Raw genomic sequence first — 26,264 nt, 5'->3', positions numbered from 1 at the left:
ATTCCCATTTATTTTCTTGGGTCTTTACTGATTAAGATTATATTTAGTTTCCACTAAAATTATTCAAACAGGAAATTTCAAGAAGGCAACCCTAGAAATGATAAATAAATATTTCAAATCAATCTATCCATCCATCCACATTTATTTAGAAAGAAAAACCACTAATAAGATACAATTTAACATACAATAAAATTTAGAAGTATTGATGGCTTTTTAAAAATACAATTATGTTTTACAGTGAAAAGTTAGTCACAAAATATAACTGCATGGACTAAAAAGCAATAATAATCTTCCCCCCCCTCTCTCTCTCTCTCTCTCTCTCTCTCTCTCTCTCTCTCTCTCTCTCTCTCTCTCTCTCTCTCTCACACACACACACACACACACACACACACACACACACACACACACACACACACACACACGGCTCACCAAATACACCAATCTCAGGCTTGGCAATGACAACTACTTCAGATCATTTTATTATTTTATTTAGTGTAATCTAAGGTATCTATTTATTTGTAAATGAATTTCTTTATAAAACATTTGCCACTAATTTGTGACAGTTTACATGTAAAGAGGCTTTCGAACTACTATTACAAAGAAGTAATTACACATGTAGCATAATAAAAAAGGTCAAATGTTGTGGTAAACTATGTTGAAACAATATTTCATAGTTTGTATTACTCAGTAAATCTTATTCATCAATATATTTCTTCTGAGTATTTTATATTTATAAAATGGATAAAAATAATGCAACCACTCAAGTTACCTTTATTTTAAGAAGAAATTATTCAAGTCTAATCTTTCTTAAGAGGTTAATTAAATGGATCATAATCAATGGCAATTTTGCTTGTGATTGACAATAAAAGTCACAAAAGAAGGGGAAATAATTATATAAGTATGAACAATTAAAAGTATTTTGCTGTGGGATTATTTTGGCATATGAGCTGAAAAAAACCTAGGCATTTTTCTTTTCTTTGGTAATAATAAAGTTACTATCAATTGGTGTTTCCTCATAAAAGTGATACCTTCTTTTATGTTGCCAAATTTAACAATTAATCAATTGCTTATGTATAACAAGCATTCTCTTCCACATTTCCCTAGAAGAAATGGACCTATGGATATATGTGCTAGATTTAAATTTTGGCCTAGCTTGTACACATAATTTTCCAGTCTGCAAAATGACTATTCTTTTGATTTCACGAGAATTTATTTCCAGGTATGTATTTGTGGTATTTGGTATCTTCTAGCTGCAATTGCCGATACTATTTTCTATTTAGGAACGTTTTCTCTTTAAGAACTTCTTATAGTGCTTAACTGCAGATAAATTTGGTCACTGATTTATAATTACTGTTATTCTGGAAATATTGAAAAAATCTCAATAGGCTACAACCTTGTAATCAGGCTGAGAGTAAACCCGATTAACCTTTAAAAAAAAAAAAAAGGTTTATGATTGTGTTGGTATCCTTTTATTATTTTATTAAGAATAAAATGCCTTTTTTCTCTAGCTGTTTCCCCAAAATAAAAATATTGGAAGTAAAACTTTAAAAATTAAACGTTTGTAAAAGTTTTTGCTTCCATTATTTTTATATTAAGGAAACAGTTAAGATTTTGTCTACTGTTCTTTTGGCATTTTATTATCAGCACAATCTTTTCACAACCGTTGCTTACAAAACATTTGGACGGAGATTTATTAACAACAGATGACAATGGAAACATCCATTAAATACAGAAACAAGAAATCTTTAGAATCCTGTTTATCAAAAGTAAAACCCTGACATAATTCAAGAATTTCTAGCTCTGAAGAAACATGATAAATAAAGGCAATTGAATTATTTTATCCCCACTCACTTATCATTAATGTCTGTTGTTATAATACCACTAATCTAACTTAAAACTTGCATTTGATATAGGTAGTTGGTATTTTAAAAGCTATCTTTATAGGATCATAATATCCTGGAGACATATAAACATTCAGTTCTGAGTGGACATATTCTGTGCAAAATATGGATGCCCATAACACAGGCAAGGTTTCCTTCAATATTTTGATACCCATACATTTTTCAGGCACCCACATGTAATTCTTTGATTATATTTTTCAGTGCAATAAATAAATAAAATGCTACTCTCTCAGATGGAAATAACATGTTATTTCTTACGGCAAGCTAATGCAAGATCCTTGAAAATAATGTTTCATTACATCCATAAGCGATAAAATCCGAGTGCTACTGTAAGGCACGTAAACACTGAACCTAGATGAAGAAATGAAGAAAAAATATACATAAGGATTTCTGGATATAAAAATAAGTTTAAATATGGTTGTTTTAGTCCTTTCAAAAATACAATTCTATCAACATTAACATGTTCTAACATATTACTAGAATCTTGCAAGCAACTGTGTATTATTAGACAACATGGAAACTAATGCTAGGCTGTGTCTATCTCATCCTATTATGATCTACATTTCAGAGAATGAAGAAAATTGAAAAAAGGACTAATAATCAAATAAAGGGAAGAAATACAAAGTAATAAGCAAAACTAGAGTAAAAATATTATTGTTTAAATTATTCTTTCAAGTTATCACAATTTTAAAAACAGTTTATGCTATTCAAATTTTATACACTGTTACATATATTAAAATAAATTTATTCCAATATGACCTGTTTTATAGATCCTGTTTTAGCAATTAAGCATCAAAAGTGAAAGCTATACTGTGTAACTAGTAGGAAAAATGTATTTGCGGCATCAAACACATAGCCAATGTAAACAAGAGATTATGCCAACAAAATATAGCAATAGAGGTTCTAAATATACTAATATACTAAACTAAACAGTCAATTTTTGGTACCAAATAGAAACTATCATATTTGACATAAATATTAAACATAAGCATAAACTGAGCAGGCAAATAAGGAAATTGACCAAGCATATATGTAGACAAAGGATAACTTACCAGCTAAATATTTGATATTGTCAAGTTTGTGTGATTCAAGCATTGTTTTCAGACCTGCAACTTCAGTATCTATTTTTCTATAAGTCTGTGTTAAAGCTCGATCTTGCTGGGCATGCTTAAAATAGAGAAAACACTTTAAAACAAATCTGTTAACATTAATACAGTTTTAAGCATTTTATTAAAATATTAGGCAAACATATCCCAAAAATAATACTGTACATTTTTATGTAACAGATTCTCTTTTTTATATATATAAGGAAGGAAAAATCTGCTTTTGCTCTTAAATAATGCGGCATATGTGTTTATAACTACATAGTGCTAATTGCTTGGGTATAGTATTACGATCACATTGAAACGCTACATTCTTTTTTCCCAGTCTGGCAATTAAAAATTCACTTCTAATAAAACTTATTTGAATATATGTATGTAGGACAACACTATTTAACTATTTTCACAGATTTAATACAAAAGTTAAATCAAATATCTTAATGTATATACCGAATTTTTTGGAGTATAAGACGCACCGGAGTATAAGACGCACCAAGATTTTGAAGAGGCAAATTTAAAAAAAAGTTTTTGCACTCTGCAAACCTCCCCAAAACAACCCGTTTTTCACAAAAATGGGGCCGGTTTTTTCCCCCCAAAAAACAAAAACCTTTATTAGGCTTGTACAGTGGTCTTGGGGGGGGGGGGGGAATGAGCACAAAACATCCCATTTTTTGCGAAAACTGGCCCGTGTTTTGTCAGAAAAAGGGCATGCATAGCCTTTAGGAGGCTTATAGAGTGCTCCTGGGGGTTGGGGGGGGGCAAAATTAAGCAAAAGAGGCCTGTTTTTCGCTTATTTCTGCCCTCCCCAGCCCCCAGGAGCACTCTGCAAGGCTCCTAAGTCTCTGCATGGCCATTTGGTAAAGGGGGCGGGGTTTTGTGAGGCAAAAAATGCTGTATTCAGTGTATAAGACGCAGCCAGATTTTCAGTCTTTTTTAAGTGAAAAAGGTGCGTCTTATACTCCGAAAAATATGGTACATAGTATTACGGTTTTTTAAAAATTTGTGAAATAATCTTCTATGACCATTACAGCTGGTTCTTATTCTTTCATGAATTACTAGTAAAATTGTAGCGCAATTTAAAAATGAATAGCTTTAAATGAAGAAGTTTTAAAGCTTTATGAAATTAAAAATCATGAATTACGCAAAAATGATGGATGATAATATATGGCAAAGATCAGCTTTAAACTGATATCTATTTTAGAATATGAATATCATCTAGAAGTAAGAAAAATCCTTAGATATTTCCCTAATTTAGCCTTTTGTTATAAGTAAGTCCTGTTACATTTTCCAAAGCATAATTTCTCCAACTGGTATGTATCTCCAAGAACAATATGAAGACTTGATAGATTTTTGAGAATTGGTGAAGGTTGGTGAAGGTTTAAATTTGTTTGAAATGAAATGTCATTCTACACTAGTCAAGCTGTTTAGATAGCAACTCTATTATACCACAGCTTCATCTTGTGCATCAGTTGCACTCATTTCTGGGTCATTAAGCACTCCGCAGAGTCAACCATGCTCTGGACACTTTCAGATTGGACTACTGCAATGCGTTCTACATGGGGCTGCCCTTGAAGACTTTCTGGAAACTAGAGCTAGTACAAAATGCAGCAGCATAGGCAGTTATGTGCACTTCTAGAGCAGCACGTATTATACTTCTGTTCCGTGAGCTATATTGGCTGCCTATTTGTTTGCAGGCCCAATTCAAGATCTAGTTTTAACTTTAACACCCTTCATGGCATAGATTATCTGAGGGACTGCTTCTCTCAAATATATCAGCCATCCATCTAGATTGGGCAAAGCAGGCATGTTGTGGGTCCCGTCAGCTAGGGACCTTCAATTGACGAGTCCCAGGATAGGTGTCTTCTCTGCAACAGTACCTACTTTATGGAACATTCTTTCCCCCAACATTAGATTACCATAGCTCAGTGATGGGTAACCTTTTTGTCATTGGGTGCCAAAAGCACACATGACACTCCCTCACTCTCCCCCACGCATGTGCGTGAGACTTTCACGGGCCTTGTTTTGAGCCTAGTAGGCCTCCCTGCAGCCTCCTGGGAGCAAAAACAAGCCGTGGGGGTGGGTGGGAACATTGCATCCCCTGCACCCTGTTTTGGGCCTAGTAGGCCTCCCTGCAGCCTCCTGGGAGTAAAAATGGGCAGTGGGGGGACACGTCTCCCCCCTTGCACCTCATTTTGGGCCTAGTAGGTCACCCTGCAGTGATACCCTCTCCCCACGCATGCACGTGTGTCTCCTGCATGCATCCTGCCCCTTGCACGTTCACAATAGGGACCCGAAAATCAGCTGGCCAGTAGGAGGCGTGTGTGCATACGCGGTGCAACTGAACTGGGGCAAAGGCTCATGTACCCACAGAGAGGGTTCTGCGTGCCTTCTGTAGCACGCGTGCCATAGGTTCGCCATCACGGCCATAGCTCCATCCCTTTTGATATTATGAAAAGCCCACAAGTCTTACTTATGCTGTCAGGTATGAGGCTGCCAGGCAGCTGCTCAGATGGCTCTATTGTTGAGGTGGCCATTTTTATTTTTCCCCGTTCTGTGGTTTGTATATTTTGCTTTTAGGATGTTTATTATTTAAAAAGATGTTTATAGTGTATATTTTTTGTTTTTATTTATGGTTCTTATCTATAGTTTGCTGCTCAGAATTGCCTTTGGTGAGAGGGGTGGCTATATTCATTTGTTTAATTAAATAATGATGTCTAAGTAAGTTTGAAAACAGATATGAAATGGACTTTTACTGTGATTAATAATTATATTTGTAATTCTTACCAATTCCACAATTTCTGTTCTCATTTTCAATACTTTTCTATCATTCAGTGAATACTGAAAAAGAAGAGAGTAGTTAATTATCTTCTGCTTCTAAAAAAATTGGTCACCTTCCATTTGTCATTAATCATTAAGCTAAAGTCTCTGCCTCTTCCACATTCTATTCTCCCTTCTTTACTAGCAGTTATATGAATGAAATGCTATCTAAATACCATCAGGTAAAGTTCCAAATGAAATACTTTCGAATCTACATTGGCCCAGGAAAACCATAAATATCTTCCAAAGTTTATTTTTAGCTATGGTTCTTGAACTCATTAAGCACTCAGGAGAATCTGTGCAGCCAATGAGCCTAAAATAATTTATTTCAAGTTCTGTTAAAAAGGGGTTATCTAAAACTAATGTTTAATCCAGTCACTTAATTCATTTAAATTCATTTAATCTAATGGATTAAAATATTAGACAGGTGTCATCCTCACAATACTATTTGATCAAATAGTAACATAATAATTATGAGAACCTGTTTAACAGTTAACACAGAATTACGGTATGACAGTATTTCTGAATTATCTTTATATAAAAGGAAAGCATACATACCAATTCTTTTACTCTGCTTTTTTCTAGATTGAAATCTAATTTGCTATCTGTTCGCACTTTGGAAGATTCATCCTAGAAAAAGAATTGCACAGAACTAAACTGAATGCCTGTATTCAGATTCCTTCATCAAAAAAGTAATACTATATTTAATGAAATGTTCCACAGTCAACAGCCCTAAATTATTCCAGAAATATATTTCTTTAATTACTCTACCAAACTCTCCTCCTGCTAAATTGTTCCAGGTTTTTTAGAAACCCAAAGCAGAAGGAGAAAACTAAATAAAAGCGTGAGAATGTATATTTTACTCAAATGAATACCTCTCTACATTACTTGGTATCCAGTCAAGAAACCTCAACATAATTTATAAAAGGTGCCTTAAGTTAGCTGAATTCTGAAGGTCTGCCACACACCCTTTCTGTTGCTATGATACAACATCTATTGAACACTATCACAGAAACACCCATCAATGATTTACTTTTTCAACAGCAGCATGTTTCACCACATAATCCAGTCCGAGAAATTCTTCTAATTTAGAATGTAGGGAAATACATTGTTAGACATATTCAAAAGCAGTACAGGTAGTCCTCAACTTACAACAACAATTGAGCCCAAAATTTCTGTTGCTGAGCACAGAAATTGCTGTTAGACAGGTAAAATGAGTTTTGCTCCATTTTATGACTTTCTTGCCGCAATTGTTAAGTGATCACTGTGGTTGTTGAGTGAATCTAGGTTCCCTATTGACTTTGCTTGTCAGAGGGGTTCAAAAGGTGATCACTTGACCCCAGGACACTGTAAACCATCATGAATCAGCTACCAAACTTCTGAAATTTGATCATGTGACCATGGTGATGCAGCAATGGGTGTGAAAAATGGTCTGAAGTCACGTTTTTCAGTGTTGTTGTAATTTCAAATGGTCACTAACAAACTGCTATAAGTTGAGGACTACCTTTATTGGAGAGTGTACAAGCAGTCATCTATCAATTACCTATAAGAAAATGTCTTTATTTTTTTGCTGAAGATAATTTAACTATGGTAATTTTACTAGAATATTTTTACTACCAAGATTCTTTTGGCATGGTTTCCTATGGATTAGTTTATTATAGATCTAAAGCAAATTAAGTGGTTTCACTTTATGTAGACAACTTGTTTTGATAACAGAAGTCCCAGCCCTCTTTTTAAATTTGGAGCTTGTTAAATTTTCCCAGCAATTTCTTAGCAGGACACAGCCAAAAGATACAAGACAGAGCCTTACATCAGTATTTCTAAGGTTCCCTGTACAGATTGTTAGTATAAATGCATGCGATATGTATATCATGTAATGTATATATACTAATTTGTTAGCATATAATTTCATTATCATTCTGAGTTGTAAGAGTAAAAACAACAAACCCTTCTAGACTAATACAGAATTTGTATTTTTTGCAGTGTTTAAACTATCTGTATTTATAGAAATTCATACATAATTCTTCCTGATGGGTTAAACAGATGCTGGATTTTGACAATGTTGCTGATGTGTTGGTTCTCACCAAGTGCTTGTAATTTTAGAACATAATCCTATATACAGTATATATTCATTCAGAAGTAAGGGTAGTAGAGCCCAATGGCATTTGCTCCCATATAAGTGGATACAGGGCAAAATTATAAAATAACGTCTTACAGAAAGTAAATATTCATTTTATATTCTGAAGTTGCATTTTGAAAATAATGTAACTTACCATTACTTGCTTTTTTAGCTGCTGAAGTTCAAGTTTTATTTTCTTTGCATTAAAAAAAAAGAGAATAAGCTTAGTTAAAACACCAGGCAAAAAAGTAGTGAAGCATGTAGTAAATACAGTTTTTAAGTTACAATCAACTCAGTTTGATAATAAGGAGGTAGAAAAGAAAAAGAGAACTTGGAATTCTCATGTAACTACATTTACTATTTATGAGTGTATATTGATATATTCAAAAAGCATCTACTGTATATGCCTGTACAAAGCTGAACTTAATGTAGCGCTTGCTTTGATCTTATTAAACATTGATCTTATTAAAGCATTCACAAATACGAACATGGAGGTGAAAAGGGTCAAAAATCAAGATTTCCAGTCTCAGAGAAACTATATTGTTTTATATTTGTTGGTTTTTGTTGGACTCCAAAATCACAATGAAGCGAAATAAGCACGGGCATAGCACATTCTTTTATCCACTGCTCTCAATGTGGTTAAATTTTAAAACTCCTTTCAATAGTCTGATATCAGTGATTTTATTTAGTGCAAGCTTTAAAACCTTAAAACTGAAAACAGAAGTCTTTCCTTAATTTCAGATGGTAGCTAATAGTAAATGGATTCAACATATTTTTGAGCTACACTACTAAAATTTCATCCACTTATGTTAAAAAAATAGCCAATACATTTTTAAAAATAATTACCTCATTTTCTGCTCGGAGTGCTGAAAATTCACTCTTTTCCAAAATAATCATATCCTTTTTTACAACACCAATGTGAGACATTATCTGCTGAACAGCAATTTCCTTTGGAGAAAAAAGGAAAAAGGGTTTCTTCAGGCCATCAGTGCTACCAGTGCTGAGATATCATCCTCAACGTTCGTTCTATCTATGATGTTTATGCAATATTATGCAGTTCATTATTATTATATTATGCGCAATTATTTGCCAATTACAATTGTTTAAAATTCGAAGGTACCTGCTGAGGTGCTCACATGACCTGTTACTACTTAAAATGGTTCTGTCTTTTCCTGGGAATGGCAGGTGCTTTCTGCAATTGTAGTGTGATTCCCCAAAAATGTTTATTTGATTTGAAGAGTTGTAAGACAGATGCCAAATGCATGGCCGAGACTCACCTTGGACTCATGAAGAAGTACTAATTTTGAAGATAATTATATAAGAATCCATGCAAACTAAGGCCATATCAGCAAAAATGAATGCTTTTGCATGATTTATGAATAGATGGAGATCAGAGTAATCTATTGTTTAGCACAGACATATTTTATATATTTACTTTGCAACACATTTTATGTTAGTAGCTGTTCTGTCCCGTGATTCTAATGAATATGCAGACACAGGCTTGGCTGTCTGCCACGACTAATTACGGAGATAAACCACCCCTTGGCTAGGAGCCTAGAACGCTATCTTCAAGAAACCAAGACCAGACTTATGGAATGCTTTCTCAACGGCTAGTAAATTGGACTGTTGTTTCCTGCAAAGATTCCCCTCCCGTCGCTCCACCTATAAACTCTTTGGGAGGGGCCATAACAGTAGCCACCTGTCCCTATTTCCTTCTATGACGTCTTCTCCACAGCTGCTCCCTTCTCTTCTCAGCTCTACACACACGCATATCAGGGACAACCTCCCTCTGTTCCTCCTCACTGCTCCCTGACTCAGATGCCACCTGGTGGCCAACAGGCCTCTCTAGTCCCTGCTCTGACTGCAAACACCCTCCAGAGTCTTCTTCATCCTCCAGAGCAGTCCCATAATGTTCATCGCTGTCAGAGTCCACCAACAGCTCAGCCGGCCGCTGCTGGGCCACAACAGTAGCACTATCAAAATCAGTTATTATAACTAAATGTCTATAATTTAGATGGTTTTAATCTGAGACCACCCTAGTAAATATAATTATGCATTAAATACATTCCCAACCTGTTGCATTTTGGTGACCATGTCTTTGTGTATCATATCCATATTGTTTTTCATAATGTTCATTATAGCAGACACAATGATCTCAGATTGTTGAGTGGTGAATCCTAAAACAATATAAAACATTATTATTTGCTACATACACATTGATTCAACAAGCATAATCATAAAAAATAAGAGCTTTCAATAATAATTTGGTGAGCAGAAAAAAATCCATCCTTTCCCATATAATTATCATTAGAGAACAGGTGTAACCCTAAATAACGAGACAGAATTTTTCAATTTTGCTTCAAATACAAAGCAAACTATTGCAATCTGGAAGTTTGTTTTGCTGATCTTGCTCCTAGGTAGAAACAAAGCTAGAATATTTCATCTATCCAAACACTCATTGATTGATTTTAAGAAGGATGTAGGGCAAAAATGTAGAGAGTTGCACCCTGTTTCCTCCTCTTCTGCACGGCTGGTGCATTTGCACTTACCGACGTCTAGTGAGACCTTTTCCACCCATCTTTCCAGTACCTTCTTTTCTTTGCCTCCCCATAGCTGCTACCAATGTACTGACTTGTGCCTTTAGTCCTTAAGGCAATGATCTTAACATCTCCCAGCACGAGGTGTTCCCCTGGCACTCAAACCTCTCAACATTTTACCTTCCCTCTTTGCCCAGCCTTCCCTCAGCTACTACCACAGTGATGGCAAACCTATGGCACGCGTGCCACAGGTGGCACGCGGAGCCATTTGTCAGGGCACGCGAGGTGCTGCCCTGTCAGCTGGCAAGCGCGCATGCGCGGCTGGCCAGCTGAGTTCACCCTTTTTTAAAGCCATTTTTCGCCCTCCCCAGGCTCCAGAGGCTTTATAGGAGCCTGGGGAGGGCGAAAACAGCCTCCCCCGCCCCCCCAGAAGCCCTCCAAGGCGTCAGGGAAGCCTCCGGACGGTCCCTGAAGCCTTCGGAGCGCTCAAAACGACCCTCCAAGCAAACCGGAAGTCACTTCGTTTTGAGCGCTCCGAAGGCTTCAGGGACCGTCCGGAGGCTTCCCTGACGCCTCCGGAGGGCTTCTGGGGGGACAGGGGAGGCTGTTTTCGCCCTCCCCAGGCTCCTATAAAGCCTCTGGAGCCTGGGGAGGGCGAAAAAAGCATGTAAAAATGGGAGGGGGAGCGCCTGTAGTGCGCGCATGCGCACTGGGTGTCGCGTATTGCATTATGGGTGTGGCACGACTGCACACGACCCCCCCTGTGCTCCCCCCACTTATGGCACGCGAGCCATCGCTGTACTACCAAATTATGGCCTTTGCATCTGTTCTTATTGTAATGTTTTCAAATGTTCCCAGATGGCATGTTGCAGTTTGGATATGGGACATCTAAAACTAATTGATATACTGTATATGTAGAATATTTGGGGGGGAAAGCCCTACACATCAGGGGTGAAATTCAGCAGGTTCTGGAGAACCGGTAGCAAAAATTTTGAGTAGATCGGAGAACTGGCAAATACCACCTCTGTCTGGCTCCAGAGTGGGGAGGGAATGGAGATTTTGCAGTATCCTTCCCCTGGAGTCAGAAGGAAATGGGGATTTTGCAGAATCCTTCCCCTGCCACGCCCACCAAGTCACATCCACAGAATTGAATTTCACCACTGCCTACACATAGGTTTTACATTATTACAAGAGGCAACCATTGAAAAGATAGCATCTTAAATAAAATCGATCAACAATACTTGTATGACTTAATGCATTTCAATGTTTAACAGCATTCATTTCAAAGTATAGAAATGGACAGAAAATGAAATCAAGTTCTAATTTGTAACTAATATTGTGTAAAATCATTAATACTATCTTTCCCCCAAAACTCATGCTTACTATTACAGTGACATAAATACACTACAACTACATGCAAATGCCAGCTAACTCCAGAAAAAATGCATGAAAAATAGTATTTATGTAAGTGGTTATTTCTAGAGATAAAATGATAACAAAACTGTTACTGTTATTCAAATTGTAGATTAATATATTCATTACCATTTTCTTCCAAGAGGCATACAAAGGCATGGGTATCAAAATAAAGTGTTCTACTTCCCAATGGTGAACATATACTTTTGCTGTTTTCAAACTGCAGAGCTGATGCAAAAAAAAAAAAAAAAACTTTAATACAAACAAGTTACCATTTTGTCTTTTACAGTAAAACAGTGTATTTCAGCTTTAAATGACTGGAATATGTTCTCTGTAACTACAGCTTCCACCAATTAAAACATTTTATGGCTATTTTTAACCCAAAAAATGGAGTGGAATTTTTATAATTTTCATTCTTTCTTGCTTAAACAGTTAACTGCAAACATGCAATGATGGAGAATAAGTATAAAGATGTTTATGATTTTACACACACACACACACACACACACACACACACAAACACACACACACACACCAATCATTTAATTAAAAGTGTTTTAACATCAAGTTCAGCCCATTAAACTTCTTAAAACGTTTAACCAATTTCACTTGGATTAAAATGAAGTACATACCTAAATGCACTTTGTTTTAATCCACGTGATCTGAAAGGATTTAGCTTTGGTTAGATACAGTTTTCCACAGGCAGCTTTTTCAGGATGGGGGAAAGGTGACCTTTCAACAGAGCTCACTGCAGTTGTCTTTCTTCAAATTGCATGTCATTATACTAATTATACACTGTTGGTTTCTGGTCTCCTTTGCTATCTACCAAGATGATCTTGTATTGTGACTCTGGCTGAACTTGGTCTGGTGGTGTGCCTGCCTTCTGCCTTCCCCCGCTTTCCTTCTATCGCCCAGGGATTCCATATAAATTCTCATGGACAATTTATCATTTCTAAGATAAACTACCGATTCTTTTGGAAGTTGAAACATTAACAGTTCATTACATTTCTTTTGCTATTGCTTTATTATTCATTTGATTTTAAAAAAAATGTATTTTTAAAATTAATGCACATTTTAAATTAATCATTTAAGCCACTTTGGTTGCAATTTTAATTATTTAAGCCACTGCTTTAAGGTTTCTTTTAATAGGAAACAGAATACAAATCTTTTAATCAAATTATAGTGTAAATCGTTGTGGGATGCAATCCATTTAATCAAATCCTTAAATAATTATCCTGAATAATAGATTAATAGTGTAATTTAGACATCTAAATCTGGTCAGTTTGGCTCACCTTGTATGACATAGGTAGATGTTTGATGCAGGCAGCCTTTCCAAACACCCAGAGTCAGCAAAATACTTTTTCCTCCATGTCCCTTCTACCCTCTAAAGATAGTCTAAGGAAAATCTACCCTCTAAAGATAGTCTAAGCCAGTGGTCGGCAAGCCGCGGCTCGCGAGCCACATGCGGCTCTTTACACACTTTAATGTGGCTCTTCTGTGTGCCGGGCGCCCGCTCCCCTCCCTCCTCTCGGGCACTTCAAAACAAGCACCCCTTTCCCTTTTTTATTTTCGACCCACAATGATTAGGGAGGATCCTGAAGCGAGGAGGGAGAAAAAGAGACGGAGGCCAAGGAGCTTCTCCCCCCCCCCCCCACAAAAATCTTATCAGGGAGCCGGCGGGCAGTAGCAAATTAGCTGATCACGCGGCGTGATCGGCTAATTTGCTACTGCCCGCCCGGCTCCCCGGTTAGATTTTTGCTGGGAGGAGGCGGCGGGGAAGCTCCTTAGCCTCCGTTTCTTTTTCTCCCTCCTCGCTTCAGGATGCTCCCTAATCATTGTGGGTCGAAAAGAAAAAAGGGAAAGGGGCGCTTGAAAAGAAAAAAGGCAAAGGAGGCAGAAAAAGAAACGGAGGCTAAGGAGCTTCCCCCCCGCCTCCTCCCAGCAAAAATCTAACCGGGGAGCCGGGCGGGCAGTAGCAAATTAGCCGATCACGCCGCATGATCAGCTAATTTGCTACTGCCCGCCGGCTCCCTGATAAGATTTTTGCGGGGGGGGGGGGAGAAGCTCCTTGGCCTCCGTCTCTTTTTCTCACTCCTCGCTTCTTGGGGCTCCACCAATGGGGGAGCAAGGCCCGCCCAGCGCCAGGCTTTGGGCTAACACAGAGGTCTGCAAAGTTGGCTGTTTTAAGACTGGTGGACTTCAATTCTCAGAATTCTGGGAGTTGTCCACCAGTCTTAAGAGCCAATTTTCCAGATCCCTGCCTGGGCTAATATGATTGATGCCCTTGGTGGACTTCAACTCTCAGAATTCTGGGAGTTGAAGTCCACCAGTCTTAAGAGCCAATTTTGCAGATCCCTGGGCTAATATGATTGATGCCCTTGGTGGACTTCAATTCTCAGAATTCTGGGAGTTAAAGTCCACAAGTCTTCAAGCTGTCAGGTTTGAAGACCCTGGGTTTTTTTTCTAAAGGGTTAGGGGTGCAAGGGTCTTGCAACTTGACAGCTTTAAGACTTGCATGCTTCAATGCCAGAGTTCCTGAGCCAACATGACTGGAGGAGGAATTCTGGGAGTTGAAGTCCACAAGTCTTAAAGCTGTCAGGTTTGAAGACCCCTTGGGGTTTTTTTCCTAAAGGGTTAGGGGTGCAAGGATCTTGTAACTTGACAGCTTTAAGACTTGCGTGCTTCAAATGCCAGAGTTTATTGAAACTAAAAACAGTGTACCATCCTATGTATTTTCGATTTAAAAAATGTGGCTCTCAAAATAAATTTCAATCGTGGTTTTGGCGAGATTTGACTCAGTTGAAAAAAAAGATTGCCCACCACTGGTCTAAGCAAAGGGAAGGTTGTTTCCTTTATAATTTAAACTTGGTGACCACGTGGATATATGGGAGGGGAAGCACATATTATAGACTTTGCGGAAGAGAAACTAAACCTTTGGTTTTTTAAAAAAGATATTTACTGCTTTTCATTTTTAATTTTTTTAAAAAAATGTGGTAATAATGATGGATGGCTAAAGAGCCTCCCAACAATTTTGTGGTATTTTTGTTTGTACTTGCTCCAGTTTATTTTTGTCCTACAATAGGTTCCCATACACTAAATCAAACAAAACAAATGTAGAGCTTCTAGATTTGTGTGGATCAGACTATCATTAACATTCCACTTTGTACTTTTGATTGTGACATTACTTACTGCTTAAAATTACTCTGCCTATTACAATCTGCTACCAGTTCCGCAGAGTTGGATACCAATCAAGTCTAGTAGGTGCTTATTTAACACAGCATACAATAGTCAAATTGTAATTGGTTATTTACACGGAAGTCTATACATCACATCAATATTATGGTAATGTATTATAGAATTTGTGGTTAACATATTAAATTCCATAAATAATATATCATCCTTTGCCACTACACCCAGATCTTTATCATTTATTATCTGAATTATGTAATCTATGCCATTTACAATCAAACCGACACCCAAAGATGCTTTTTTTCAAGAGGCAACTGGACTTTTTGGTTTTCCTTTGAAGAAGTTTCGCTTCTCTTCCAAGCAGCTTCTACAGTTCTGAAAGAATAATGGGGAATGGAAGGATTTATATTCCTTGCGGACAGCTGGTCATTTGCATCCTTTTAGAGGGTCATTGAAGCACTTGGAGGTTTATCTGGTTCTCAGAGTCACCTGAGTAATACCGCTTGTACCTTTGGGACAACCATGACCTGGGTGACTGAGAAGCTCTACAGACGTTTAGCTATACAATTTGGGATGAACCCCCTTGGAATGGTGTGGGAGTAGGAATGGATTTCCAGAGGAAAACAATTGCAGACTACAGGAACCAGAAGCACCCCTCAGGTGACCCTGAGGACACAGATAAACCTCCAAGTGGCCTCAATGACCCTCTAAAAGGATGCAAATGACCAGCTGTCTGCTAGGAGTATAAATCCTTCCATTCCCCACCACCTTTCAGAGCTGAAGAAGCTTCTTGGATGAGAAGCAAAACGTCTTCAAAAGAAAAAAAACCACGAAAATCCAAGTGCCTATTGAAAAAAAGCACCTTTGGGACAGCCCTGCCCTGGATGAGAGAATGTCCATAAATCTAACCGACACGTTCCAAATGTTTCGTCCTATGTAGCACAACCTCCAGGAACTCTGATCACTAATGGGAGCGAGCGAGAAGTGAAATCGAAAACGTGAAAAGCGTATCGGGTTAACTACTCCGGAGAAGGACAGTGTAAATGTAGCCTGGCAAAACAGCTGATTTTTCCTACTCTCCGAGTATAATTACAGAGAAGCCCTCCATAGAAGCGACGCACAGCGGTCCCACCCCTCCAACCCGCCCCGCCCGTCTCTCACCTCGTCCTTCCACCGCTCGGCAGCGACTCCCGTTCAGGCTGAGGAAGCGGATCCCCACCGCAGGCGAAGGGAAGGCTTCGGCACGCGACGAGGAGGGGGCGCGCGCTTCGGAGCACGGCCGCCCGCTTGGGGTGATTCCCGCCGCCGGCCGCGCGCGCGCTCCGAAAGCCCTCCTCGCGAGGCAGCTCGCCCGCTTCCGATCTCCTAGGCAACCGCCGGGGAAAGGGGAGCGCGCGACGCCGAGAAGGACGGCGGGTTCTCCCTGAACGAGGAGGAAGCCTTTCTGTCCGTTCCCCACGATGGCGGCAGCGGCTAGACTTCTGACCATCCCTGCTTTCGCTTCGCACAGCGGCAAGTCACAGAGCCGTCGCTTTTGCTCGCTTCGCGCCGGAGGTCGAACGGTGGCTCCCCCTACAAAAGCGCTCAGTTCCGCCAAGTTTGCTCAATTCCGGCAAGGACAGGTCCCGGTTCGGTGCTCACGGCGCATGCGCCTCCGCAAGAGGCGGGTAGTTTCGAATGACGTTTGGGAGATTACACCCGCCCGCCTGCAAGTCACAAGTCCCCCCCTCCCCCCACACTCCCTTTCCTCCGGCTGAGGGACGTGCACACTTGGAAATAAAACGAACACACGCAGATATAGCACACGGGGAGACGCCAAACACTCTCAAAGAGGCGGGTTCGGTATTCACACCCGCCTACCGTAATTACACGATGGGGAAAATGAACACAAACATGCAGGTATGCGTGTGAGAGAATCCTGCCAAGGAAAAGATGCTTTTTTTTTCAGGCGGCAACTGGACTTTTTTTTTTTTTTTGAAGCCGTTTCGTTCCTCATCCAAGAAGTTTCTTCAGCTCTGACAGGGCAGTGGGGAATGGAAGGATTTATATTCCTTGCAGACAACAGGCCATTTGCATCCTTTTAGAGGGTCTTTGAAGCACTTGGAGGTTTATCTGTGTCCTCAGCATCACCTGAGTAGTGCTCCTGGTTGTACCTTTGGGACAACCATGACCTGGGTGACTGAGAAACTTTACAGACTTTTAGCTGTACAATTTGGGATGAACACCCTTGGAATGGTGTGAGAGTAGGAATGGATTTCCAGAGGGTAAAAAATTGCAGACCTCAGGAACCAGGAACACTACTCAGGTGACCCTGAGGCTACAGGTAACCCTCCAAGTGCTTCAATGACCCTCTAAAAAGGATGCAAATGACCAGCTGTCTGCAAAGAGTATAAATCCTTCCTTTCCCCACTATCCTGTCAGAGCTGAAGAAGCTTCTTGGATGAGAAGCGAAATGTCTTCAAAAGTAAAAACAAGAAAATCCAGTTCCCTCCTAAAAAAAAAAGAAAGCACCTTTGGGACAACCATGACCTGGATGACTGAGAATCTCTACAGGCTTCCTGCCAAGGAAAGCTTGTGTTCCAAAATTGGCTGGTTCTGAGTTGGAGTTGTGGGGAAAAAAGAACACCATCTAAGCTGCCCTGAGTGAGGCAGTTGGGCATAGCATAGAAAGTTGCTGAATGTGCCATTTTAAGCCCCTTTTCTCCCTAGCTAGGGGATTAAAGTGGAATGTCAGCAGCTTCTTCCCTGCTTCTCCAAACTCATAAATAGACCCAACAGGAGAGATCAGAAAAACAGAAACCAAAGAAGGAAATGATCCAAAAGAAAATACAGAGGCCTCCCATGGCTATTGCTGGTTAAAGGGGTGGAAAGTATTCCAGATGTCATTCTCTGCATGCTTTTCCAGCTTCATTTCACAACCTAGTGTTTGCTCATTCCAAACAAGTCAGAAAATTAATCGTACAGATTGTAGTTTGCTATTTCAAGTTATGCTAAATAATACTAATTCAAAGGGCCTTGGCCGTGATTTGAAGAAATGATAGATTTGTTTTGAGACCAAACAAACCTATCCTGCACATTTGTTTTAACTTTTAAACATATTTTCAAAAGCAGCCCAAAAGTGCTTTTTCAAAAGGCGACTGGACTTTGTTTTTCCTTGAAGATGTTTCGTTTCTCATCCAAGAAACCACATTTCCCATACTCTTTAGAGAAGCTGACTTTCACTTCACACTTTACTTCATATTTATTGGCTGGAGTGAAAATCATTCCAAAATATCATTCTGAGGCCTTTCTCCATAAATGAGTTGAAGTCCTTTCCACCCATCTTTGAACCTGCAGCAATCTTTATTGTCCTGAAAAGGATGCAGTCCAAATCTCACAGCTGATCATCTTCTGTTTAAAATCACTGTCAAATTTCTGAGGGTTTTTTTCCCCAAAGAAAAATTGGTTTAAACCAAAACCAAAAACTAAGTTTTTCAGTATTTCCCTGTCCACAATCATACTCAGAGTGAGATGGGGCTGAAAATGCAAAAAAAGTAACTATTAGGTTACTGTATGTGCACTTTGAGGGTCTGGACATATTCCTAGAATAAAAGGAATTAGAGATGCGTGCTACTTGTAGTCTTTACAAGATTCCAGTGTTTCATTTTTAAACTACCATTCTACTTTTGCACTTGCTTAGAAACACAAGCTATGGAATTGTAAGAATACTTATTCACATGATCTCGGGACACGGCAACTGTCATAAATATGAACCAGTTGTCATTTTGGCCTGTGTCCCTTGTGCCATCACATTTGAATATTAGCTTTATGTTTAAAGACTTGGGGATGATTTAAGCTTTGGAATAAATGCAAAACATTAAAAAAAATAGCCCCATCTACTTGCACTTGCCCACTTTGGCCTTGATGCATGTTTTAAGCAGACAACCAGAATCCCTAGGGCACTGATAATTTAAGATAAAAATAGCAGGAAGTATGTACATGAATTGAAATGGATCTATTCTTGGAATGTTCATTTAATAAATACCTAAATATAACAAAGTTCTATTACATCTAACCTATCTTAAGTTATATTATTTTAAAATGTTATTGTAAGTTTCTTTTTTCATCATAGTTTGGAACAAAGGACTCTTGTTTACCTGTTACCTCTATTTTCTTTATGCAAGTGAGTTCTCATACTACAAAGCCAAAAGGATATACCTGGCTACAAATGCTGGAAAATCATCTCATTGTCTCTTTAGTTTAGTGTATTGAATTAAAGCCTATTTTATACCATCAAACCATGGTAATAACTTTTGATATGTATGAGTTTCTAGACTATTTTGGTTTTAGCCTGAATCATTTATTAGATGTAATAAGTTATTTTTATGTTTAGTCTTCAAAGAACATTTTCAAACTCTTAACTGCTAAAACATATACTTGCAGAGGAAAAACATCAGGTTTTTTTTTTATCATATGGATTTTTGTAAACAGCATTTCAATTTATAAGTAAAATTATGATGTAACATCAACATAAAATTGTCATCCTTCCCTTTAACAAGTATGACAGGCAAATCTTTTTCAAGGTTTGAAAAACAGTGTTTTTGCTCAATAAATTTGGTAAATTATTCAATGAAATTTCACAGCGATTCTGCAACTGATTTATAGTATAATTCTAATGCCTATGCATTGATGACGTACAAGAAACTGACTTGGTTTTAAGTTATCTGCTAATTTATTGCAATGCACATTTTGTTGGATTAGTAATATTTAAAAATGTGGAACAGTGCTTTGGTTTAAGAATTAAAAACAATAAAGAGCTCTGAAATAAAAGACAAGTTCAGTCAAATATAACCCTCAATAACTATCAGGATATATTTTAATAGAAATATTTACTAGATTTTTTTTAAATGTTCAAATTGCTCAAAGCCACTTAGATACAAATTAACATCCCAGCTGATGTTAATTAGCTTTTTTCAAATTTGTATTATTACCCCCATTACTGTACTACTATTTGATTTTTGTTTTGTTTTTATTTTGCAAAAATATTAAAAAGAGAGCAGAGGCAAGAGATATGGATAGTTGTTCATTTGCTCTGTCTGGCTGTAATAGTTAGGAAAATTATTTTCTATAATAATAATTATAGAACTGTAATAATTAGGAAAAAAGAAAATAATTAGAAAAAGACAAATCAAAACTCTTGATTTGTGATATTGTCCTTAAAATGGAGACAATATCCATTTTCCATTGGGAGAGTGCTTAATCTGCCTTGCAAAGTGGAGACCAACTTGGTCCTTTATATTCCGCACTGAAACAATTAAATTCCTTCCCTGCTTTTTCCATCTCTCCCTCCCTCCCTTGCACATTTTACCTTATGATTTTGAAGCCTGAGAGCACAGTCTGATTATCTCCTTCAAGCTGTTTTCAAAGAGAGAAATTCTTTGAAAAGAATTTCTTTTTTCTGGAGAAAAAAGGTGATGGGATTAGACGTGGGAACTGCTTTCTAATTAAAGAGAAAAAATTGTCTAGTTTTTTTTCTTCTTGCTCTTGTTGGTCAAAACTGAAAAAAATAAAGCTTTGCTTTTACGTTTTGATGATTATAATAATTGGTTATTACAGAAATGGCTTGAAGTGTTAATGAAATGCAAAGCAAAAGGTTGAGGTTATGGGGTTGTTGTTTTTTTTGGTATTTTACTGCACTGAAGAAAGTTGGAAGTCACCACTTTTCTCTCTCTCTCTTTCTCCTTTTTCCTTTTCTGCATAACCAAGTACTAAAATATACAGGAAAAAATGGAAAAGGATAGAAGTTCACAGAGTATTTGGCTTTGCAGATATAAAAACGGGATACAAATAAATAAATGAAATCTAATATAAGAGATCTGATTTCAGAGATCATAATCTGATATTTCAGGGTAATGACTGCTAGTATGAGTTGGATTGCACTTCTCTCAAAGACTAGTAAAAATGGCAAACTTTGGCTCCTGTGAGGATTGGAAATGAAAACTCTGAAATGTTACATAAAGACTTGTGTTGAAATGGGTGTATGCTGTAATGGTGCCTATTAAACTAGTGAGTGGAAAAACAGGTAGAAACTTGGCTCATAAAAGTTCATGGTTTTTGTTCTGTATATACCATATCAGTGATGGCTAACCTTTTGTCCTCACGTGCTGAAAGCACCCGCCGGCACCTATAATGCAATGCAAACATGACTCCACCCGCATCCAGTTTTGGGCCTAGTAGGCCTTGCTGCTTCATCCTGGGAGCAAAAACAGGCTCCCAGGGGGATGCTGCACCCCCCCCCCCGGTGCCCCCATTTTGGGCCTAGTAGGCCTCCCTGCAGCCTCCTGGTCCTGGGAGACAAAATGGACACTGCACCCCCCGCATGATCCCCCCACCCCTCACATGCACGCATATCCCCATGTCCCCATGCATGCATGCATGTTTCCCACATGCATCCCGCACCCCTGCATGTGTGGCAAAGACCTGCTGGCCGGTGGGAGGTGCGCGTGCATGTGCGGTGGAGCTGAGCTGGGCGACGCATGTCATAGGTTCGCCATCACGGTACAATGCAATATTTAAAGTATGGGAAATAAAGAGGAGGAGTTTGAATTCTTTGTACAGGAATACAAGTAGGATTTTAAAGGCTTATAGTGTCCTGGAGCATTCTGCTCTGGTAGAATTAGTTTTGTTAATGTGCACCTCCCTACCATTAGTACTAAGTCATAAAACAATCATAGGTGGCACATGATGGAACACATAATGAACACATGATGGAAAAGTTTATATCGCTAATCAAAGTGCATATACAGTATGATGCAGTGGTGGGATTCAATTTTTTTTAGAACCTCTTCTGTAGGTGTAGCCTGCTTTGTGGGAGTGGCTTGCTGGTCATGTGACTGGGTGGGAGTGGCTTGCCAGCCATGTGACTGAGTGGGAGTGTTTGCCGGCCATGTGACTGGGTGGGTGTGGCCAACTTGTAAAATGTGGTGAAACTCACTTAACAACACTCTTGCTTAGCAACCAAAATGTCTCAGAAACTCTGGCATTTGAAGCACGCAAGTCTTAAAGCTGTCAAGTTACAAGACCCTTGCACCCCTAACCCTTTAGGAAAAAACCCCCAGGGGTGTTTAAACTTGACAGCTTTAAGACTTGTGGACTTCAATTCCTAGAATTCTTCCTCCAGTCATGTTGGGTCAGGAACTCTGGCAATGAAGTGTGCAAGTCTTAAAGCTGTCAAGTTACAAGACCCTTGCACCCCTAACCCTTTAGGAAAAAAACCCCGGGGGTGTTCAAACTTGACAGCTTTAAGACTTGTGGACTTCAATTCCTAGAATTCTTCCTCCAGTCATGTTGGGTCAGGAACTCTGGCAATGAAGTGTGCAAGTCTTAAAGCTGTCAAGTTACAAGACCCTTGCACCCCTAACCCTTTAGGAAAAAAACCCCGGGGGTGTTCAAACTTGACAGCTTTAAGACTTGTGGACTTCAACTCCCAGAATTCCTCCTCTCGCTCTTCATCTTGATGATGTGTGGACGGGCGGGGGGAGGGAGCTGGAACCGGTTCTAAACGGCACTGTAGATTTGTGGAACCTCTTCTATAGAAGAGGTAAGAACTGGCAGGAACCCACCTCTGGTATGATGATTGTGATTTCTACGGCAGTATGGGGCGTAATGAGGTATCCCTGTCCTCCAAATTCCATTAACAACACCCCAATTTAGGACATATCCTCCTCAGTAGAATATCTCTCCAGGAATCTGGCTCAGGTACAGTTAGTGTCCCAGATTTATCTATCTTTAATTAGGTCATAATAGGAGGTATTCTGTGAAATATACACATTGTTTAGGCACCACTATGAATACCTTAAATTATGTAACTATCTCCTGCAGCTCACTGCAATATTTAGATGGTTTTAAGTTCGACTGTTGTTTAATTGTAAAAATTTTACACGGGTTTTATAGCTCCATTCAATGGATCAAGGTACACCTAAGGGAGACGAATTGCAAAGCGAAAAGAAAGCATTTACAGCCACATTCCTGCATAGAGGTACAGGTGGATTGGGTGAATCACATGGTTATTAAGCAAGGGAAGGATTTCTAATGCATTTCATAACATGCCATAGAAACCACAGTGACCCATTTTTATTCTTCTGAACCATGTTCCCAACTCTTAAGTCATATCCATTTAATCCCCACTTTCCTGGAATTTTCTGCCACTTTTGGCCATGTCCCATTGAAAGTTCCTGTAACAGCCCTCTTGTATCTTACGAATGCACTCTTCAAAAAAAATCTGGTAAAGTCCCTGCCTCTTTGAAAATTCTTTAAAATCCCACTACAATTCCAGCCATGAAAAATTCCCAAGTTCTTACCGTAATGCATAGAAAAATCTTGCTGTCGAATTTTCCAACTGCATCTTCCTATTCTCATCAAAGTCATTGCTTCAGCTTCCCTAAAAGGATATTCTTCAGTGTAGTAACATATTCTTTGAAAACATCTCACCATATCTTGACATAGATAAGTCTTTTTGTAGACTCTGCCACCTCTTTATAGTCAGAAATAACCAGTGATCTATTACCAGTGAACTTCTAGAAAAGGGGTGTGAAACTCAAGGCCCGTGGGCCGGATGTGGCCTGCAGGGTGCTTAGATCTGGCCAAGGGGGCTGCTCTGGAAACAATGAAGGACTGGCCCATGGTGCCTCTGCCAGTGAAAACGAGCTCCCGATCTCCATTTTCAGTTTGGATGATCTCCTACAACTCTCTGCCAGCAAAAACAGAGCTTGGGAAAGCCGAGCTCTGTTTTCGCTGGCAGAGGGTGGCAGAAGGCCGTCCCAGCCAAAAACGGATATCGGGAGCCAGTTTTTGGTGGCAGAATGTTCAAGCCACCACAGGCGCCTCCAACACTACTGATGTTAAGCTGGCTACGCCCCCTATCCCCCCTTAAGTTCAAACCAATGGTGGGTTGCAAGTGGTACGCCCTGGTACGAGCGTACCAGAGCCTGCTTGGAGCACTAGATACCGTTCCGGTACAGTGCTCCGGAGGGCCCACCCACCCGCCCGAGCTCCTTACCTGTCTTTTAAGGCTTCCGCGCTTCAGTGCACGCGCATGGCGCATACAGCACCTGCGTGATGCTCTGTGGAGCAGTTGGAGTTTCACGGAGGCTCACGGAGGCGCTAAGACGCATGCGCACGCTACACGCATCCATGTGAACGCACCAGGCCTGTTCCAATCGTACCGGTTGGAACGGGATCCGGAACCCACTACTGGTTCAAACACAACCCTAATGCGTCCCTCAATGAAATTGAGTTTGACACCCCTGTTCTAGAAGTAGTTAGTGCCACTGTGGTAATGTTGGAATACATGGGACAGAATTAATTAAAATATTAAGTGGCAGATCAAATAAAGATTTGTATTATAAGATGCATCATTTTAGATTAATGAAACCCAAATTTATGAGTCTTAAAGACTATAAGAGAACATTTATTTCCATTAAAAGTTATCTCTTATGCATGATTATTCTAAAAATATATTTCCCGTGTTCTGATCTATTTGTTGATAATAGAGGAAAGAGAGGGGTGTAAAATTTTAAAAAATGAACAACGTGGTATGGATTTTTAAAATATCCCCAGTTGGCTACTAATCACATAATTTTTTAAAGAACTATTTCAAAAAGCGTTTGAAGGCAAAATCTCTCTGGCAACTAAAACTCACAGCTGGATCAAATGAGCTAGAAAACATACAACTGACTTAATTGCCATGAGGACTGTTAGTAGAAATCGACTGATGTATTTATTATCCTATGTATGTAATATGTTGCAGCTATCTTAAGAGTTATTCTGTTTCTTTGGGGAGCCTGTGAATAGTAGGTCAGAATAAAGCATATAGTCTGTTCAATATAAAATTGTCAGATATTCAGATACTCAGTTGAGCCCAAAATTTCAGTTGCTAAGTGAGATAGTTGCTTTGTGAATTTTGTCCCGTTTTACAACCTTTCTTGCCACAGTTGTTAAATGAATAGCTGCCATTGTTAAGTTAGTAACATGGTTGTTAAGCGAATCTGACTTCCCCATTGACTGTGCTTGTCAAAAGGTCACAAATGATGATCACGTGACTCCAGGACACTGTAACCATTGTAAATATGAACCAGTTGCCAAGCATCCAGATTTTGATCACGTGACCAGGGAGATGCTGCAAGGGTCTTAAATGTAAAAATTGGTCATAAGTCGCTTTTTTTCATTTTTTTTTTGTAATTTTGAATGGTCACTAAATGAAGGTTTGTAAACCAAGAACTACCTGTAATACAATACACAACACAAAAGCTTCCTCAAATCAACACTCTTAATTGTTTTTTTTAAAGTTTTTTTTACTTTTTTTTAAACATAAAAAACAACATAAAAAATTCTCATCCATTACATACAGCATGTCGTTTGGTTACAAGCTTTTGTGCATCCATATTTTCAATTACGTACACCAGTCACAAATTTTCCATCTAATATGACTAGGTACCTCACTTTCATTTTACATCATATATTCAATTAGTTAATATTTCTTTCCTTTCAGCAAACCTAATTCCCTTGCATTCTTAATTGTCTATTTAATAACAATATACATTTATGTAATCACTTATCTCATTCTAATTGTTTTTACAGTATAAAAGACTTTACCAAGTATTTATTTTTATACATCGCTACTTTCAATTATGCATAGTCCCACTGATCATCCATCAAATATGCTTACGTTCATTGTTGTTCTTGTACATCATACATTCAAACAAAAATATTATTCCTTCATTTTTAAACAAAGTATTCTAAATGCTCACTTCATAAATATAACAGTCTTTCATTACTTCCTTATTAAACTCTTTATCAACAACAAGATATCTTTATAATATACATCACAACCTAGGGTTATGCATAATATTACCAGTCGTCTATTAAATATACACGGATTCATTATCCTTATTCTTCATTTTAAAACAAAGTATTCTAAATTATTCAATTCATATGTAACTGTTGAGGGGAAATTAGGTTACCACTTTTAGATACAGGTTCCCACTGCTAATACAGCTGTTGATTCAGCCATGTGTTAGGCAAGTGTGAGAAAGATCCCTACTGTGTTTCCCCGAAAATAGGGTCTTATTTTTTTCAACCCCCTGAAATAAGTGCTTGGCCTTATTTTCAGGGAGGTCTTATTATTTTTGAGGTGGTCCCCTCATGGCTG

General features: G+C 38.7%; 1 protein-coding gene across 1 annotated transcript; it reads right to left on the bottom strand.

Moving 5' to 3' along the window:
- Positions 1–472: 472 nt before the first annotated feature.
- On the bottom strand, positions 473–16,815 carry MCUR1 (mitochondrial calcium uniporter regulator 1). Its single transcript, XM_081952102.1, has 9 exons — positions 16,238–16,815; positions 12,017–12,115; positions 10,011–10,114; positions 8,784–8,885; positions 8,092–8,133; positions 6,377–6,448; positions 5,786–5,839; positions 2,954–3,068; positions 473–2,252 (listed from the first exon to the last, which is right to left on the bottom strand). Exons 1-9 carry the CDS (start codon positions 16,563–16,565, stop codon positions 2,197–2,199), a joined length of 972 nt encoding a protein of 323 aa, XP_081808228.1. The 5' UTR covers positions 16,566–16,815; the 3' UTR covers positions 473–2,196.
- Positions 16,816–26,264: the final 9,449 nt, after the last annotated feature.

This window comes from Natrix helvetica (assembly GCF_964273705.1).
Source record: "Natrix helvetica genome assembly, chromosome: 4".
Taxonomy (NCBI): domain Eukaryota; kingdom Metazoa; phylum Chordata; class Lepidosauria; order Squamata; family Natricidae; genus Natrix; species Natrix helvetica.
Note: the sequence above shows the minus strand (reverse complement) of the source record. Positions and strands in the feature narration are given on the sequence as shown.